At 35.7% G+C, this 19,775-nt stretch overlaps 1 protein-coding gene across 2 annotated transcripts in view; it reads left to right on the top strand.

Annotated features, from left to right (window-relative positions):
• The window catches only part of Zfpm2 (zinc finger protein, FOG family member 2), a 423,581-nt gene that overhangs the window by 96,736 nt on the left and 307,070 nt on the right, over nucleotides 1-19,775 (top strand). For both annotated transcript variants that reach the window (XM_048358457.1, XM_048358459.1), the window contains one exon: nucleotides 4,266-4,367. In XM_048358457.1, the coding sequence (XP_048214414.1) occupies nucleotides 4,266-4,367 (102 nt within the window). The remainder of the gene's footprint in view (nucleotides 1-4,265; nucleotides 4,368-19,775) is intronic.

Raw genomic sequence — 19,775 nt, 5'->3', positions numbered from 1 at the left:
TATTGCAGTGGATTATGCTAAAAAAAGAATGAGAATCAAATCCAATTTTCTGTCTGGTCAGTGAACAATTGTTATTGATTAAGTACCTACCTCTGTGTGGTTGCCAAGTAAAACTTAGAAACCAATGCTTATAAATATTAAGTCCATTAAACCCTCCATCTTAATATGTAAGAATAATGAAGAAACAGGGATCTCTGTGAAGAGGAACAAAGTGCACTCAGGTCACTTTTCACTCTCATTGCTTGCCATGTTGTAGACATGGTCCATAATTCTCAATTTTGTCTTTGGTATTGGGGATCAAACCCTAGGCTTATACACACTGTACCACTGAGCTATATCCCCAGCTCCAAGACTGTAATTTTCTAATCCGGTAGAAACATGGCTCTAAACTCACAATAATGTGAGATCACATGCACATTGTCTACAACACTTTCTACCAGTGTATCTGAACATCCTTCCAGCTATCCATGCCCCATTTTAATTTTATGAAATGTAAGAATACTAGGACATGGCAGAGAGGTTGATGGGATATCCACAAAGGATTTAGCAATACACCGAGGGTGAGTAGAGCTACAGATATGACACCATTTGCTTTTAGTTTTGCACTTTTTATTTGTTTGTAGTACTGGCTTGAACTCAGAGCAAGTGTTACACCACTGAAGATATACCCTCTACTCCTATTTGCTTTTGCAAGTTTATTTTTCAAACAGGATCTCACACTAATTTGCCTGGGTTTAATTCAAATGTGCATTTTTCCACCTCTGCCTCCTGGGTAGCTAGGATTATAGGCAGAAAAATTATTTTTAGTTATGGAGCTTCTCGACATTAAACCTACAGAATTTCATTATTCTACAGTGAATAAAGGAAGACACAAAGACTAGAAATCTCACAGGTGTTTTCATGTATGTTGATTAGTGTGTTTATATCACAGTAGATCAGTCACTTCTCTGAGATGCCTCTAGACCACCCATTGCCTCCACATGAAAGTTGAAGTCCCAAGTTACTACATAGATTCTCCAAGGCCAGCTTCTAGTTTCTCCTTTCTACATTGTGCAACTGACCTTCTGCCCCTCAGTTGCCCACATATATAGGTACTGTCTCCTCATGTAGAATACATGGACCTAAACAGAAAATTTGTTTTCTGATTCAGACATTTTAACCATGTCTCCAGAAATAATTAATTGAATTTTGCATGGCATCATGCTTCCAACATTTAAAATTTAATAACAAAACCTAGGAAAGTTTCACCCCTTTTATGAAAAGAAAAATGCCGGAGTATAATTTTTTTTTTTTTTTTTTTTTTTTTTTGCCAGTCCTGGGGCTTGGGATTCAGGGCCTAAGCACTGTCCCTGGCTGCTGCTGCTGCTGCTGCTCCTCCTCCTCCTCCTCCTCTTCTTCCTTTTCCTCCTCCTCCTCCTCCTCCTCCTTTTTCTTTTCCATTTCTCTATTTTTAAAGTGATGTACAGAGGGGTTACAGTTTCATACGTAAGGCAATGGGTACATATATTATCCAACTTGTTACCTCCTGCCTCATTTTTTCAAGGCTAGCACTCTACCTCAAGCCACAGCACCACTTGTGCCTTTTTCTCTTTATGTGGTACTGAGGAATCGAACCCAGGGCTTCATGCATGCTAGGCAAGCACTCTACCACTGAATCACATTCCTAGTCCCCTAAGTATAAATGTTAACCTCTTTAAATGGATCCACTGAGAATTTTATTGTCTTCTCTCACCCTTTGAATGTATGATTTCTTATCAGCCTGGCCTCGTGCTCACATTTATTCAGGTGTTCATGGGTCTCTCTTCAACTGAGGAAAGGGAGGGAAAGAGAAAGGATGGTTAGTAAAGAAATTTAGACTGAAAGAGAGTCTTATTTAATTTATAACTTTGTAGAAACTGTTCTTTTGGGTGGCCTGTGTAATGTGTCTAAATAGTGTTGAATCAGTGATGAAAAAGTTTTCAAATTCTTGTGGGTTTTTTTTTGTATTTCAGTGAAAATCTCCATGTATCATGGCTAAACTAATTCTCTCAGTTCTTGCTTATAGTTTTTTTTGTAGTAAAAGGCAATGAATGAGACAAGCAATTAGGAATCCAAATATATAGTAGGTAGAATTTGATAATAGTATCTGTGTTTTCATTGAGCCTATTGTTCTATTTTTAGCATATGATATTGGTTTTCCACTTAAAGCAATGTTTTTAGTTTTTCAAATTACTTTTAATTTTTAATACTCTATCCACAGAAGAAATAACACCAAGTTCAAGCAAGCATAAAGCTAGGGAAAAATAATCCAAGTTCAACTCAAAACAGAAATATACCTGACTCTGATATTTAATTTTTGTTTTGTTGTATATATTATCCCTGTTATAAAACCTGCAGTTTAGAAATTAGTGAAGCCAGACAGCTAAGGACATAGCCACCAAAATAGAAAGACAGCTAACCATATGGGAAAGGATCTTTACCAGCACAGCAACAGACAAAGGCCTAATATCTGTCATCTACAGAGAACTCAAAAAACTAGGCCCTCCAAGCCCAGTAAACCAATTAGGAAATGGGCAAAGGAGCTAAAGAGAGACTTCACAAGAGAAGAGATAAAAATGGCGAAGAAACATATGAGGAAATGTTCAACATCCCTGGCAATAAAGGAAATGCAAATAAAAACAACCCTGAGATACCACCTCACTCCAGTTAGAATGGCCTATACTCTGAATTCAGGCAACAACAAATGCTGGAGGGGGTGCGGGGAAAGAGGAACCCTTCTCCATTGTTGGTGGGAGTGCAAATTAGTACAACCACTTTGGAGAACAGTATGGAGGTTTCTCAAAAAGCTCAATATAGACCTACCCTATGAACCAGCCATACCACTCCTAGGCATCTATCCTGAACAACAGGTCGCAAGATATCAAAAAGACAATTGCACTTCCATGTTTATCGCTGCACAATTCACAATAGCCAAAATATGGAATCAACCCAGATGCCCCTCCACAGATGAATGGATCCAAAAAATATGGTACCTATACACAATGGAATACTACATAGCGATTAGGAATGGTGAAATATTGTTAGTCGCAGGGAAATGGTCAGAACTTGAACAAATAATGTTGAGTGAGACAAGCCTAGAACACAGAAAACAAAGGGGCATGATCTCCCTGGTATATGACTGTTAAGATGGGGTGACGGGGAGACAGTAGAGACCAGGTCTGTGAAACCAAAAACTTCTTGTCAAATGGTATTTCCCACAGGATTGGGTCAGCGACCCAACATTATGTACCTAAAACCAAACAACTACTCAACATATAAAGGTCAAAAATTGACCTCTCATTGGATCAAAATAGCTCAAAAGCTATGTACATATGTTCATATAAGACTATTGTCTAATGTCGACATTACATTTAAAGCCCTAGGCGAATTTTCTTTGGCATAGGCCACGTGGCTACTGTATATGTTCTTGGTACATTGTGTATTGTATATATGTCTACCTGACCTAGGGAAGGGAAAGAAAAACAGGGTGTAAGATATCACAAGAAATGTACACACTGCCCTACTATGTAACTGTACCCTTTTTGCACAACACCTTGTCAAAAAAATTGTTTAATTAATAAATTACAAAAAAAAAAGAAATTAGTGAAGCCAGGTGCCAGTGACTAGCTCCTTTATTTCTAGCTATTCAGAAGGTTGAGATCTGAGGATTATGGTTTGAAGCTAGCCTGGACAGGAAGGTTTGTGAGATTTTTATTTCCAATTAACCACCGAAAAGGCCGAAGAAGACCTGTAGGCCAAATGTTAGAGTGCCATCTTTGAGTGAAAAATCCCCAAGGGATAGCACTGAGGGCCTGAGTTCTAACCTCAGTATTGGCACACATGCACACATGTGGGCATATGCATGTACACACACACACACACACACACACACACACACACACTGGAAAAATAAATGAGTTTTCTATATTCCAAGTGCTAGAAAAATTGTGCATACCTGCTTTATTTTCTTATATAATAACTAAATGAAAATCTATGTGGAAATGTTCTTTATTGCGTATAGTATTGCTTGATTGATAATTAATGATGATTGATTGATAACAAAGGTTAGTTCGTTTATTGTTAAGACAAAAGAGATATGAAAATGATTAGTCACAGACATTTGCTACGATAGTGAAAATAGATGAAACAAACCTTCAGCCCTTTCTAACACATTCCCTGTACAAGGATTAGAATGTCAAATAGAGGACTTTGATCATCTGTCTTTCTCTTTATTGGTATTTTTCCAGGAGATGATGAAGGAATTCAGGAACAAGCAGATTCAGATGGGGACACACAGTCAGAGAAACCGGGACAAACTGGAGTTGATACAGATGACTGGGATGGACCAGGTAGGACGAAAAATTAATGTTTAACCAGCTTTTGCTTTTATCAAGAATTTATATGCTTCATCATTAAATTTTAGTTAGCTTGTAAAATGCTTAACAGTCTCTCAATTTCAATTTTTAACCTTTTTTGTACTATGATTGTATAGGGACCTTAATAAATATTATTTAAATATTTTATTTATTAATTTTTTTTTGTCTTGGGACTTGAACTTAAGGCCTGGGCTCTGTCTCTGAACCCTTTTTGCTCAAGGCCAGTGCTCTATCACTTTGAGCGATAGCACCACTTCCAGTTTTCTGGTGATAAATTGGAGATAAGTGTCTCATGGACTTTTCTACCCAGGCTGGTTTTGAACTTAGATCCTCAGATCTCAGCCTTCTGAGTAGCTACAATTATAGTGTAAGCCACCAGTGCCCAGCAAAATATTTTTATTTTTGATTAAGTAAAATAAAAAAGTGTCATTTTTGTTTTTTTTTCTCTCATACTTAAAATTAGTCAACTCTGTCTGTTCTTTCAGCAAAGAATCTATAAGCTTTATCCAAATTTAAAGTGAATACAATTAGAGAGCTAACAAATGAGAAGCAGAAATATTTTAAAGAATATTCATTTATACTTTAATGTTGTAAGACATAGATTGAACCACAATTTGAATTTATAAATTTAGAAATGATCAAAAGATGCCTCTCTTGAGTCAATGTTTTGGTAATATTTTCATTTCTGAATAAAATGAAAATTTCATTTAAAGAATCTGACATTCAATTATTTTCTTAAAAACTTAAAAAATTAATCAGAGCATCGCTATAATGTAATATAAATATGTGATGTAGGAAATTACTCATTTGTTGATAAGTAATTTATAACTGATAATATATCTATACATGCAAACCATTATGTCTGGGTTTATGGATATAAGTTGAGTTTTGCAATAGTTTTAGTTCTAATTTCCAAAGCAGTAACATTTTTCATTAAGAAAAATCCCTGTATTTCCATCACATTTTCACCCTTGCGTGACTTTGCAAATTGCTGTCTGCTGTGCATGAAGAAGAGAGGAACTCTAAGGGTAATTTTCTGAAACCAGCAGCTGGAAAATATAATGCAAACAAAAATGAAGACACACTATATCTGATGGTTATGATGTCATTTCTAATGTTATTCATGATACACACCAAATGTTTGCATTCTGAACACTATAGCATAATGCTCTACAAGATTTTGGACTCAATTGTATTAAATTTATAATACTATAATACCACATTTTAAGAGTTTGCAAGAAAATGCATACTTCTGGCATTTTTACCATATTGCATAATGGTTCTGACTTTGCAATGGGGTGAAGAAGTCCCTGATTAGAAACAAAACAAACAAAAAACTGGTAGGGGCTGGGAATATGGCCTAGTGGTAGAATGCTTGCCTCATATACATGAAGCCCTGGATTTAATTCTTCAGCACCACACATATAGAAAAAGCCAGATGTGGTCCTGTGGCTTAAGTGGTCCAGTGCTGCCTTGAGCAAAAAGAAGTCAGGGGCAGTGCTCAGGCCCTGAGTTCAAGCCCCAGGACTGGCAAAAAAAAAAATGGTAAAAACAAAACAACAACAACAATCTTTGATTTAAAAAAAAGATGCTGTCATTCAAGATGAGAATTTTTTCAGTTGTCAGTTAAATTTAATTTATAAATTTGACTTAATTTTATTTGATAAATTTGGTTCAAAACTTATATTCTATCCTGTTACATATGTCATATCAACACTTGATAAGAAAACTGTAAGTCACTTGTATATTATAAAATTGACAACATATTTAGGTATGTAAAAAAATAATTTATTTTTTAAAGCTCCTGAATTAATGAGGTTAATTCTAAACGAAAGTATTTTTCTTAAGCATTTATCACTATTCAAGGTAGGATGTGCATTTCTTTCAGTTTGAAGATTCTGAGAAAGTATGAAGATATGTTTGTAATTTGTTGCTGCATAAAAAGTAATTGCTTCTATATTGCTACCCAAAGTCTTCTATTCACAAAAACAACATTGCTTCTCTCCACCTGTATTAAACAGTAGAACTTGTCCCACTTTTGGTAACGTTTTGAAACATAGTAGAAACTGGGCTCCACAGCCTCTGAAGACCAGGTTTTGGATATACAAAATCACTGTCTGGAAGATTTGTGGCAATTTGGTTCCATTCTCAGTGCCTCTATCTACATTCATAAAAATCCAGACAATAATATAACCAATTTTTACAAAACCAAATGAGATCACACTCATAACGTGCTAAGTGTTATTGTTAAGGCTTTGGAATTGTTGAGTCTTAACACAAAACATTTAAAAATTTCCTAGAGTTGTTAATGCCCAGTTTTATAAAATGAAGTGTTTAGTGTTCAGTTTAACTACAAACTATTGGTTAAGATATGAAGTAATGATCTAGATATGTTACCAAGGTCTCCTCATTTTAAGGCCTTCCTACCTACTCCTGACAGTCAGCCTGAGTGGTAATTTTCTCTAAAACCTATTAAAATTAATGAATGTGAAAATTACTTTAAGAATTTGAAGTATGGAGCTGACCTCATTTAAGATGCATCAGGATTTCTCTTATTTTTGAAGAGTTTGATTGAAGATGACTCCACAACCTTTCTTGATGGCTTAGTTCAATAATGAATCAGCCACTGTCTGCAGGGTTCTATTTTCCAATCAAATGCGAATTCTTCAGTATAAAACTATTTTCCCTTAGCCAGACACTGGTGGCTCACACTTGTAATCTTAGGTACTTGGGTGGCTGAGATCTAACCATCTCAGGTCAAAGCCAATTTGGGAAGGAAAAACCATGAGACTCTTATCTGCAATGAACTACCAGAAACCTGGAAGTGATGCTGTAGCTCACAAATGTTTCCTTTCTTTGTAACTCAGTTTAAAGGTATATTCAGATACAAACATTACACATATCTTTCTTAATTACTCATATCTTTGACCATAAATTATAAAAAAATATTTTCTCATGGTTGTAAATGTTCGCATGGTTATGTTCTTTAATGCTTATAACTCCTATTTAAACATTCTTTAAGTAACTAGGAATCTTTTACAACTAAAATGCACAGCTAAACACACACTAAATTAGCCAAGTTTAACCCAAAAAGTATGTTCTTACCTCATTATTTTAGTATTTTGCATATCAAATTTTAAATTCTGTTGCTCTTCCTTTTATTAAAAAATATTCTACTACTTCCTTGCTTGGAATCCAATTCATAGTTTCCTGTTCAGTATTTACTTTGCTCATGGATCTGTCTTCTGCTTAACTAAGTATATATTCAATCCAGTTCAGTATCTACTGAGAGCTGAGTGCTCTACACTACTGAAGAGAGTGGAAACACATTTTGGGACCAGCTCTGTTCTTATGCTTCCATCCTGGCACTTATGATATTGTGACTCTTGGTGTCTTCTTCAACAGCCAACTCTTAAATGTCCTTACCTCCAATAGTAATGACTGCATTTAAATACTATCATGATGATTGTGAAAGACAAGATGAGCACAGGTTTCCAACGCAGCACTTGGGACCGAATAGAATTTTCTCGAGGAATGAACATCATTTTTCAACCTATCATCTTAGACCCACCACTGGTTGGAATACTGATCTTATTTTAAAAATCATGTTGACATCACCTGCTCTCTCTTGTAAGAAAGTATTTAAATCTCTATTTTATGGCCAGAGACTGCTAACTTGGGGTACTTGAATTTGGGTCAATTCTTCTGAATCCTTTATTTATTTTTTTTGTTTTACCATCACACTTTTTGCTGATTAATTTGAGATAAGAATTACATGAACTTTTCTGCCTAGGGTGGCTTTGAACCTCGATCTTCAGACCTCAGCCTCCTGAGTACCTAGGATTAACAGGTGTGAGCCAGTATGCTTGGCTTCAGGATATAATTTTGCTATTTGTATATTAAGTCTGGTTATTTCATTCTTTTTATTTTTTTTGCCAGTCCTGGGGTTTGGACTCGGGGCCTGAGCACTGTCCCTGGCTTCTTTTTTTGCTCAAGGCTAGCACTCTGCCACTTGAGCCACAGCTCCACTTCTGGCCGTTTTCTGTATATGTGGTGCTGGGGAATTGAACCCAGGGCCTCATGTATACGAGGCAAGCACTTTTGCCACTAGGCCATATCCCCAGCCCCAAGTCTGGTTATTTCAGTTGAATAAAGTAAAACATTAAACCTTATACAAATTATTTAATTAGTGAATGAAAAAAAATAGAACAATGCTACAAATTATGTTGTAAATACTGGTACATTAACAATGGGAACTAAGCAATCATTACAGGTCAATTGTTTGGAGTAGGATAAACAAGGGGAGAAGACTAAATCCATTTCTGCTGTGTAATCTTGGCCCTGTCACTTAATTGTGTGACTCCAAGCAACTTACTACTTCTACAAAGCCTTTCTGTTTAAAGAATAGTCTAGTAATAATCATTCGTGCATTAATTCAAATTTTCCATGGAAAAAATGGAGCTTATAAGTTCATAAGTACACAATAAATTGATTTAATTTTACTTTTACTCTCATTTTGGCAACTGTACCTTAATAGTTATTATAACAACTTTCAAAGAAATCCTCATTAAACAATAGCACAGTAATTAATTATGCAAAATGGTTTTCTTACATAAAAATCACCATAGTGTGCTTATTATGTTCTTTTCTAACTGACCAATGCATAATTCAGTTAAAGAAATTTTAATGTAAGTATAAATGTCAAGGGTAAAGTCAAATATGTGTACTTGTTGCACATGAACTAAATATCGGTGGAATATCTATAAATGAGTTTCCTGCTACCTTGCTGTTTAGCATTGCGGATGCATACACCTGATTGGCCTTGTTATGCATTGCATCTGAAATTAAACTGGGAAGATGGGGACCATTTTGTATAAAGTGGAATGGTAGCTAGAAGACCACTAGGAGAGAGAGCATACACTTAATGATACCGGTTTTTTTTTTCCTCCTCTTTACTAGTCCAAAGAAGAAGGGGCTTGAAGATTACAGTTCTGATTTGGTTTCCTTTTTGATTGGGAAAATGTGGTAGATATAAGATCTGGGGAATGCCATTTGAAGTAAATTAACAGACACCTATGAAACATAGTTAACCATAGATACAGTCTGACAGTAAGAAGAATATTGTGAGAAGCGGAGGAAATCGTAGAATGACTGTGTATTACTCTGACAGTGAATTGGTATTATCTCTGCTATCAGATAATGCAGTTATCATTAATTTTCACATTTGCATTTCAATCTTTGGAAGGAAATGACTCTTGCCGGATGAAGATAAGAGCTCTGTACCACTATAATGAACCATCATTTTATCCTAAGGCTTTGTGTCCATATGAAAATGAGGCAGGGAGGAGTGTGTGTGTGTGTGTGTGTGTGTGTGTGTGTGTGTGTGTGCGCGCACATGTGCATGTGGGAAGGGTCATAAAAATATTATAACAAAGTGTCACAAATTGCTACTGACTTTTGAGCCCTTTATGGAACAAGAGGGGGTAAAAATAAATCTTCTGTAGTTAAGTGGATATCGGATTAAAGGATGAAAGCCTTGCTCTGTAGAACAGAATGTCACATGAACATAGTCAAAAACTTCTCTTGATCTTCCCTTACTCCAGTTTTCAGTCTCCTCATGGGGAATTAGGGCAGGCACAGCCTTAACTGAAAAATAAAAAAAAAAAATAATAGGTAAGTTGTATCTCCACTTGGAAAAACACTTCTTTAATCATGAAGAATTACATAAAATATACCATTTTATCATAATTCTTCTTTTAGCTATGTGACTGGAAACTAAGGGGTTTGGGAGATAATGAATTCTCTAAAGGACTGCAAACATATAATGTGCTCTGGTTAAGTTTAATTGAGAAATTCAAATCAAAGCATAAGGAATTCAAAATTTTTTGGGGGGGGCATTTCCTTGCATTGACTTTTCCTTAAACATCTACTAGCAAATAAATGCAATGTCAAATGTTATAACCGTATCACAGTGACTAAAATACATGACAAACAAATTCTTTCTAGCACCCTGTACTCTGATCCATGTAGAAGATGTTAATCAGATATCTATAGTTGAAGCTCTCTTAACTAAACTATAGTTTTCATATCTACTTAAAATGTACTGATTACAACAGTTATATACTGTGATCAGTCCCTGTAAATTAGTATATCAAAGGTCTTATCTTGTTCTAACTCAGAACAGGAGTCAAGATGGAGTTACAGTCATACTGGAGTAGGTTGGCCTACTCTGTTTTAACTGGGTGTTTTTAAAATTGGAAACCATGAAGACACACAAGTCATGAGTTGAGGGCACAGATGAGAGAGCTCCTCATCTACAAGTTAGAGAATGGTAAGGATTCCCAGGGAACCCCTTGAAGCTAAAGGAAATGCATAGACTAGATTCTTCTTCACAGATTGGGAAGTAACTAACTGCTGACACTTTGATCTTGGATGCCTGGACTCTACTACTGAACAACAGCACATTAATGTTACTTGAGCCATTTTTGGAGGTACATTATTATGGTCTCTTTATCAAACTATTGTAAAAGTTTAGAGTTAGAATTGGGTAAGTGGTTACTTGTGTTTTTACTTGTAATCAATTACTATAATTTTTTTCTTGACTTTAAATATTATATGTTAATGAAATCAACAGATAGGTGGTTTCTCTCAAATCTACATTGAAACTTTTGAAATACCAGATAAAAGGATAAAGGAATATCACAACAAATTTTAGGTAGGTGTGGAGAAATGACTTCCAGGAGGAAAATCCTAAAGTTAGTGACAGGAAATACAGTTAGTTTTGCAGGTGCTCTGTGGTCTCACTGCATCTTAATGAAACAAAATAGAAAACTAGAACTCCTATGAAACATCTGAATGTTGAGTATGCATGTGGAACAACAATCCATGAGATAGTTCCAGCGGTCTAGAGTTCGACCTGCCATCAAGTAAGACTAATGAGAAGGCCCAGTGGAGGCAAGGGAAACCATCTTGAGAGAGAGAGAGAGAGAGAGACAGAGAGAGAGAGAGAGAGAGAGAGAGAGAGAGAGAGAGAGAGAAAGAGAGAGCTATGTCTGGGTTAAATGATACAGAGGTCAAGAATAAAATTTAAAGACTTGCTTTTAAATTTAATAATGTGTACATATTCATGTTCTTTCTTAATTTCTTATTGTTATTATTAAGGTGATATACAGAAGGGTTACAGTTACATAACATTTCTTTTTGGACCTTGTCACCCTTCTCTCCCTCTTTCCCAGTTTTTCCCTCCCATCCCCACCCACAAGTTTTACAGTTCATTTTCAACATAGTGTCTAGTGAGTACCATTGTTGCGTTTGTTCACCCTTTTGTTTGTCCATTTCTAAGCCTCCCCTTAAGCTCCCAAAGACAAACAGAACAAAGAGGCATGAAAGTAAAAACAGCGAAAAAGAAAATCACCTCTTGATTTCATTTTGTGTAGTTCATTAGTGTTTTTAACTAGAAGAATGAAAGAGATACAAGTTAGAGAGAAAGAAGAACATAACAAATGTGCTGTTGAAGATAACTATGAACTATATTCTTGAGTGTTCAACTTGGTAAATATTTGGACTTTACTGGAACTGTTTTTGTCCATGGACAAAATTCTTCATTATTCTATATTTCATTTTAAGAATTTTCTGAACTTTGAGTTTAAGGGTGTCTTCTTAAATAGAAATGTGGATAGAGGAAGTTGTTCCTCTGTTAAAACAATATAGATTAACTTGAAAAAACTAATACTATCCATTGTTTGGGATAGTATTAATTTTTCCAAGTTATTTTATTTTTTAAGTTTTTATTTCCAAATTATCTTAAAGGATTTTTTTTAGTTCCTGACCTTTCCATGTCCTCAAGCTTCCCACACAATATTTTTGTCATTTCTTTTGAAATCATAATTTCAGCCTTTGTCGATTAATTTGGTTTGCTAATTTATTTATTTACTTTTGGTTTACCACTTTAACCAAACCAATGTGTTAAGTTAGATTTTTTAAAATGTTCAGTAAACAAGGCACCAGTATCTTATGCCTGTCCTAGCTACTGAGGAAGCTAAGTTCTAAAGCTCATGCTTTGACAATAGCCTGGGCAGAAAAGTCTATGAGACCCTTATTTCCAGTTAACCAGGAAAAAGCCAGAAATGTCGATGTATTTCAGATATCAGAGTGCCAACCTTAGGCAAAAAACCCAAGCAAGTGTTTAAAGGTCTGGGATTAAATACCAATACTGTGCATGAACACACACACACACACACACAGAGCTCTATAATAATGTACTAAACACAATATGAATTAGAAACATGTTTTACCTTTCTAGGATTTAACCAAGTAGTGATCAAAATTTCCTATTTGTTATTTCTTTTATTATTTCCACACAAAGAGAACAGTTGGATTTGGAGAGCTTTTATATTTTTTCTTTGTAATAAACTTTCATACTTGTTCCTAAGATAGATACTTGCAGTTCACAGCTCATTCACTCATGAGTACAATTTACATATGCCTGCCAGATAATGTACTTCTTTTGCATCTTTGCAGACCTACCTTGAATTAATTAATTTAATTAGTACACACATTTATTGAAAAATGCTTCACCAGGTGCCTGGGATAAAAAAGATGGCATACACTTGAGATTCCCTACAAAATTCTCATAGAACAATCAGGGCACAGTGGCTCAATCCTGTAATCCTAGCTACTTTGGAGGCAGAGATGGGAGATTAGCAGTTTCAAGCCAGTCCAGGCAAAATTTCTAGAGACTCTGTCTTGGCCAGACCTGAGCACAGAGGTGTACATCTGTTATCCCAGCTCTGTGTAAGAATCCCATCCCAGGGGAAGTATAAACAAGGAAGCATAGTCCAGGCTGGCACTGTCATAATGTGAGACTCAGTCTCCAAAATCCACCAGAGAAATGGTGGGCATGCAAGTGGTAGAGCATATTGCCTGTCAAGTGCAAACTGAGTTCAAACTTCAGTAAAACACACACACACACACACACACACACACACACACACACACACAGAGCTCAAAGCACAAGGTGTATGATGAGGTAGAGACAACTGAGGAAATAATTAAAATACAGGGATGTGGTTACAGTGGTAGAGGCATTAATAGCAGATAAAGAGAGAAGGAAAAACAGAGGGAGAGAAACAGAAGGTAGTCTCTTAATGCTGAGTAAGAAGGATGGTAGAGCTAAGTGCTGATGCCTCATGCCTATAATCCTAGCTATTCAGGAGGCTGAGATCTGAGGATGAAGGTTAAAGCCAGCCCAAGCAGGAAAGTCTGTTTGACTGTGATCTCCAGTTAACTACCTGAAAACTGGAAGTGACGCTGTAGCTCAAGTGGTAGAATGCTAGCCCTGAGCTGAAGAGCTCAGGGACAGCGCCTAGCCCCATAACCAACCCCTTCTTCCCCCACAAAAAAGAAGATGATGATGAAGAAGGATGGTAAAAGGTGCCGATGGATGGGCTTGCCTGAAGGGAGAAGGGAAGGAGGGAAGGGTTGCTGTGGCTATTGGTAAAATGTAATGGTGAGAGGCAATTATGATTTCTATAGCTGTTCTCAAAGGAAGAGAGATATATTCTCATTAGACCTACTTTAAGCTTTTAATAGTAGATAAAATAACATTTAGTGTTTTCTTTTCCTTTTTTGCAAGATATTTAGTTCTTTGTAGTGTATGTATTAACATTCATTTCCTGTGATAAAAGTCACAGATCTCTCCAATTGAAATTTTACCAATTGCAGTTTTCTTTTTTTAATTTTCATACTAATTACTCAAGACTATATTACTTAGCTAACATTGTATTAATACAGAGTGAAGATTGAATACACAAGTCCTGAGAAGAGAGTCAAGTTATCTCCTATAGAGTAAATAAAGGTGTGTGGAAGGTGTCTGAATATATCTAAGATTGACAGCACTTACTTATAGTATGTAATTTAGTAAGCAATGCATTACTCAATTTATGGTATTTTTGTTGTAAGGTCCATAGCAAAGAAATTAAAAGAAAAGCTATCCAGTAAAAGAAAGACAGAGAAAGCATTGTTTCTCTTTGCATTCTTTGCTTTTTCTTTCAGTTCCCTCTAACCATTTTTTCTTTAAATTAGATGTTTGCCCAGAATAGTACCATATTCCTCATCCACAGCATTTTCATTACCCTGTAAATTGAATACAAGGGAAATATTGAATATGTGAACAATAATTATAGGAATATGATTAAACCAACAGTTGTTTAATAAGGTAATAAATGAAATAAATATCTTAAAATATGCCTACCACTTCTAATATTGCAACCAGGGAACAGAACACATCTTAAAACTGTTTGCTTATTATAAAGGAAGTTAATTTAGTGGAACTTTTTAATTAGCAAATATAAAGCAAAGAGGAATCTGAGTCTTCCAAACTGGAAATGGAAGTCCAGTGTCACCTTGTAACAAATGCTTTTCTTGGAGATCTAGGCACTCACTATGTGGTAGTTGGTCAGACTTTATTACTTGTCCCTCCAATTGAGGTATGTATTACTACACTAGGTGGTCAGAAGAGAAGACCACAGAAGGACATTTTCACATCAATTTGTTTTCTCACCGTTCTGGAGGCAGAGCATCCTAGATGAAAGTGGTAGCACTGTTGGTCTTCATATGAGGCCCCTCTTATAGTCTTGAGGACAGCTGCCTCTCCTCATATCTTCCATTGGCCATTCCTCTGTGTGCATAGACACTTGCTATACTAGTTCTGTCCATAAACAGTAACACTGGTGATCAAGTCTTCAGTAAGTGAATTTTAAAGGAACACAATCATTCCATCCTTGGATAGGGTAGACTGGGTGGCTAGAACCAAAGTCTGCTGTCAGGGAAAGGACAGCAAGGGAAAACTTCTAGAAGACAGTTCAAGGTCAGGATTCACCAGTAGGCACATCACTAGACCTAGAGACAAAGGTTTACTTCTGCAACATTTAATCTTAAAACGGGAACCTCATAAGTGGTGCAGCCCCTAAAGACACATCATGTGGTCTTGCTCTGGAGAACAATGGCTGATCTGAGATAGGCGTCTGAATTGAGTGGAGCGCTAAAACTCCAAAAGAGCCCCCATGGCAGACTGTCCAGGAACTGGGTGTATCCCCTCTGTGGAGAGGAGAGTCCCCTGTTCTATACAGAAAAGGAATTCAACAGTGATATCAAATCATAGAAAGCAAAGCAGAGGCTCCAGGGGTCTACCTGATCTGCTTAGGATTTGGACTCAGGCTTGACTCCTAGAGGGTCTTGGAGAATTTAGGGTACACAAAGAAGGTCTTAGGAAGAAGAAACTTGAACTAGGCAAACTCAAGAAATGTTACTGTGAACTGATAAATGAGGGCATACAAGACATGGAAGAATATACAGGGAACTCAGAGAAGGAAGTGTATGTTTGGCTTTGGGATGCCAGTTAAGGCCTCTTGGTGTTGGCGAAGAGATTCCAGTATTTCAGAAAAAAGAGCACAGCTCATGCAGCATCACATGAAGAGGAATTGGGTTAGGGATCAGACGGGCTCTCATTGGGCAGGAGACCATAGGTTATTGCAGTTTTGTTCAGACCATGATCAACAAAAAGTGACATCTTCATTAATAAATATTTGTATTCGTTGTGTAAAGGGATTGGAAGTGTTGGAGGAAAAAGGAAGAAACACACCCACATATACACTTATCTTTTTTTTTTTTAAAGAAGTTACTTTTCATTAATAAATATAAAGAAATAGGATCTGGGTCTGGGTCTTTCAAACTGGATATGGAAGCTCTATCAGTACCGCTAATTATTTCTGATCTTAGTGACCTCAGAACTCTGAAGATGTGTGTGTGTGTGTGTGTGTGTGTGTGTGTGCATATGAAAAACTGTAGGCTCATTTGAATATGCAAATCTCTCCCTGTGTAGTTTTTTTCTTCTGAGCAAAGTGAAAGCTAGATTCCCTCTGCTCCCTATGATTATATGAAAAAAAATGCACATCTTAATATTGTAAGGAAAATCAAAGCTTTTTAATTTTAGAAATTTTATAATTTATTATATTTAATAATTATACTAATCTTTTATTTAAAATTTACAAGTAAATATGGGATTTTCAAGAATATTCCTCTACATGGTAACCTTTGTCCATTTTTGAAATGATAGTTTATTATCGGAAAAGTGTTTCACTCACAAAGAATAAATAGATATTTTTGAATAACACAAATTATTCATGTGAAACCATGATTGCAACTTTATGACAAAATTAACTTCTTATAAAATAGAGTATTCTGTCTGAAAAAACGGAGGCAAGTTATTCCAGAAAATCATGTAGCTTCAGGCTACATTTCATACTAATAATTCATCATCATTATATGTGGAACATTTTTGCATAGTTTTGAAATTACAGAGGTTTTTAGATTACCTTTTGAACTTTACTTACTCTGTGCTTTTAAATATAAATGGTAAGATACAAAATGTAGATATCAGATATTAAAGTGAATTAAAACACATATTTAATTCTTAAAAATGTGTGAAACATTTCAGCAATAGGTTTAAAGTTCTTGAAATTAAAAACATTAGTAACTCTATTTGAGTGTTTAATATTCCACCCATATAATTAAAGACACTCCTCCAGTTGGGCTCATTTATAATAATTTAATAAATCCTAAATCATTCAAATAAAAGTATTGGTAAAGGTAAAATTAACAAATCAATATTCAAAGCATTTATTTTGCAGGACTTTTTTTTTTGGCCAGTCCTGGAGCTTGGACTCAAGGCCTGAGCACTGTCCCTGGCTTCTTTTTGCTCAAGGCTAGCACTCTGCCACTTGAGCCACAGCGCCACTTCTGGCCATTTTCTGTATATGTGGTACTGGGGAATTGAACCCAGGGCCTCATGTATATGAGGCAAGCACTCTTGCCACTAGGCCATATCCCCAGCCCCCTTTTTTTTTCTTTTTAAATGATCAAAATAAATACTGTAATGAAGGATTAACACTGAAGTCATAAAACTGCTTTTTTGTAATGTTTTCTCTCCTTGGAGTTTTTAAATTTCTTTTTGACATCCATATGGAGGGTTTTCTGTGTGCTATTTTTGTTACTATGTTATAGGAGTGAAGTTTATAATAGCAACACACTCTCATTTTTTATTCTCACCAAAGAACACTAGGAGCATGTAGTAACTTGTCTAGACAACACATCTCAGAATTTAGGAATTGAAGTTTGGCAGCTTGACTCCAGAGATTGTATATATCTCCACTAACTTCTCTCTTTTCATGCAAAGAACACTTCTTGATAGTGGCATCTATTATTTGCTAACACATGATGACTTATCTTCATCTAATAAGGTTCTATCTTTGTCCTCTACAATACAAGCAGGAGAACTGTATTTTATACTTCTTTTAAAGCGCCAGTTAAGCCTAGTTCATTACTTTAAATACTCGGGCAAAATCTAGTTCTCTTATTAGTGCCTAATGTTGTAGATGCAATATTCATTTTATAGCTTATCAAACTCTGGTAGACAGATATGCCTGGAAAACATATATATATGAGATCCATATGCACCTTTGATGCAGTCTGTGCTGTATTTTCCATTAACAAAGTTGAAGTTTAATAAAGCCCCCAATCTTAATCTTCCTCCTATTGTAAACAGCAGAGGGAAATGGTTAGGTCAGGTCTGAGTCTGTTCCTATTAGTAATGAGTCTAGCTAAGTAATCTCATTGTTCTAAGACAACATTCTTAGCTATAAAATATGAACGATCTACATATTTTCTTGTGAGAGTTAAAGGAGATCGTTAGTGACATCATGTCATGTAATGCCAAGAATAAAGAAAGATATCATCTGTAAGGAAGTTGCTGGCATTATTGAAATGAAAAGTCCAAAGTTAGTCATTATGTCTTAGGTCCCTTCTTGATGAGGGAATGTGAAGGATTTTTTAACCTTTACAAAGGATTGTTTGCATTCTGTATTGACATTCTTTTCTCATTCAGAATTGATTATTTACTTCTAAACTTCTACATTTTAATACTTGAAAACTCTGTCCCAATGAATACATAGTCAATAAGCCTGTCATTGCCTTGCTTTTCTTTTCCTTTCTTTGTTTTTTACTACTTTCCTTTCCCTTTTTATTCTTTTGGTTTCCTTTTGTTTGTGGTCCTAAGGTTTGAATCCTAGAACTTGAAAGTGCTCTAGAACTTGAACTAAGCCATACCCTCAGCCTTCTTCTTGTTTAATTTTAATTTAATTTTAGTTAATGTTTTTGTTTTATTTTATTTTGCAGGTAGGGTTTTCCAGTTTTATCTGGGACCATCCTCAGTGATATCATTCTTCTTCCTCTCTTAAACTATCTGAAAAAAGCGTGCACTAACATGCCCAACTTATTCTTTGAAACAGGAGTTCCTTTTTTTCCCAAACTTACTCTATACAATAGTCCTCTTTCTTCTGCCATAAGAGGTTTGGATTGCTTGCATGAGCCACTGTATGCTATCTTTGGAGTCAGCTCATGGTCATGAGTTTTGTGCAATGCGCATGTAAGGATTAGAAAAGTGCAAACTTTCCACCTCTCTACACAATATCCTTCTCTGATTTACTGAGGCCCTCATATATTTTTACAAATGCCTTCCAATTTATCTGTTCGTTTGAGGGCTTCCCTTCTGCAGAATTCTTCCAACCCTCTCAACAATTACTTTCCTAGATCTCTATTTTCAAACATATATATATATATATATATATATATATATATATATATATCTCTTCCACTTTTTGGCCCATTCAAAATTGCTCATTTCAGTTTCTGAAGGCAGAAAGTACACAATGTTATCAAATTCTTTCTAGTGTTTTAAAGAAAACACATTTACTTCCTATTTTGGATAACTTCACAGAAATTCCTTAACAAACTAAATGTGCTCGTATAATTATTTTAATAAACCTTCCCCTGAGATGGTTCCATAGAATTGTGGGGAAGGAGTTTCCAGGGAATGGCGAATGCTATTAATATTCAATAGGGAGTTCTTAAAAATATAAAGAGTGCAGAATACATCTTTGCCCATTTCAATTTGTAAGAAAATGATTTTATTAGAAAGGAAAAGAGAGAAAGGGGAAATTGTCAGTCAAGATGTGGAAGAATACAGGCTCCCAATGAGGCCAGCTAGAAGACAAACTCAGGGTACAGATGCAGATGAGACCTCAGAAGAGGAGGGTATAAAAGGGATTTAATGGTGGGGTGGATTATAGAAATCCATGTAACAATGTTAATAATTATAGTTCCAGCAGAGATCAAAGCATTTTTGATTTAACGCCCTCAAGCTGCTAACATGAAGTATCTGGAAAAGGGGGGGGAAAAAAGCTCGCCTTAGAGATTGGTCAGCTTGGGCAAACATGTCTGTGATCTGTGTCAGTCCCACTGTATTGTAAATATGAGCTGTGGGTG

Source organism: Perognathus longimembris, chromosome 12, assembly GCF_023159225.1.
Source record: "Perognathus longimembris pacificus isolate PPM17 chromosome 12, ASM2315922v1, whole genome shotgun sequence".
NCBI classification, from domain to species: Eukaryota; Metazoa; Chordata; class Mammalia; order Rodentia; family Heteromyidae; genus Perognathus; species Perognathus longimembris.
This window is presented reverse-complemented; position numbering and strand designations above follow the sequence as displayed.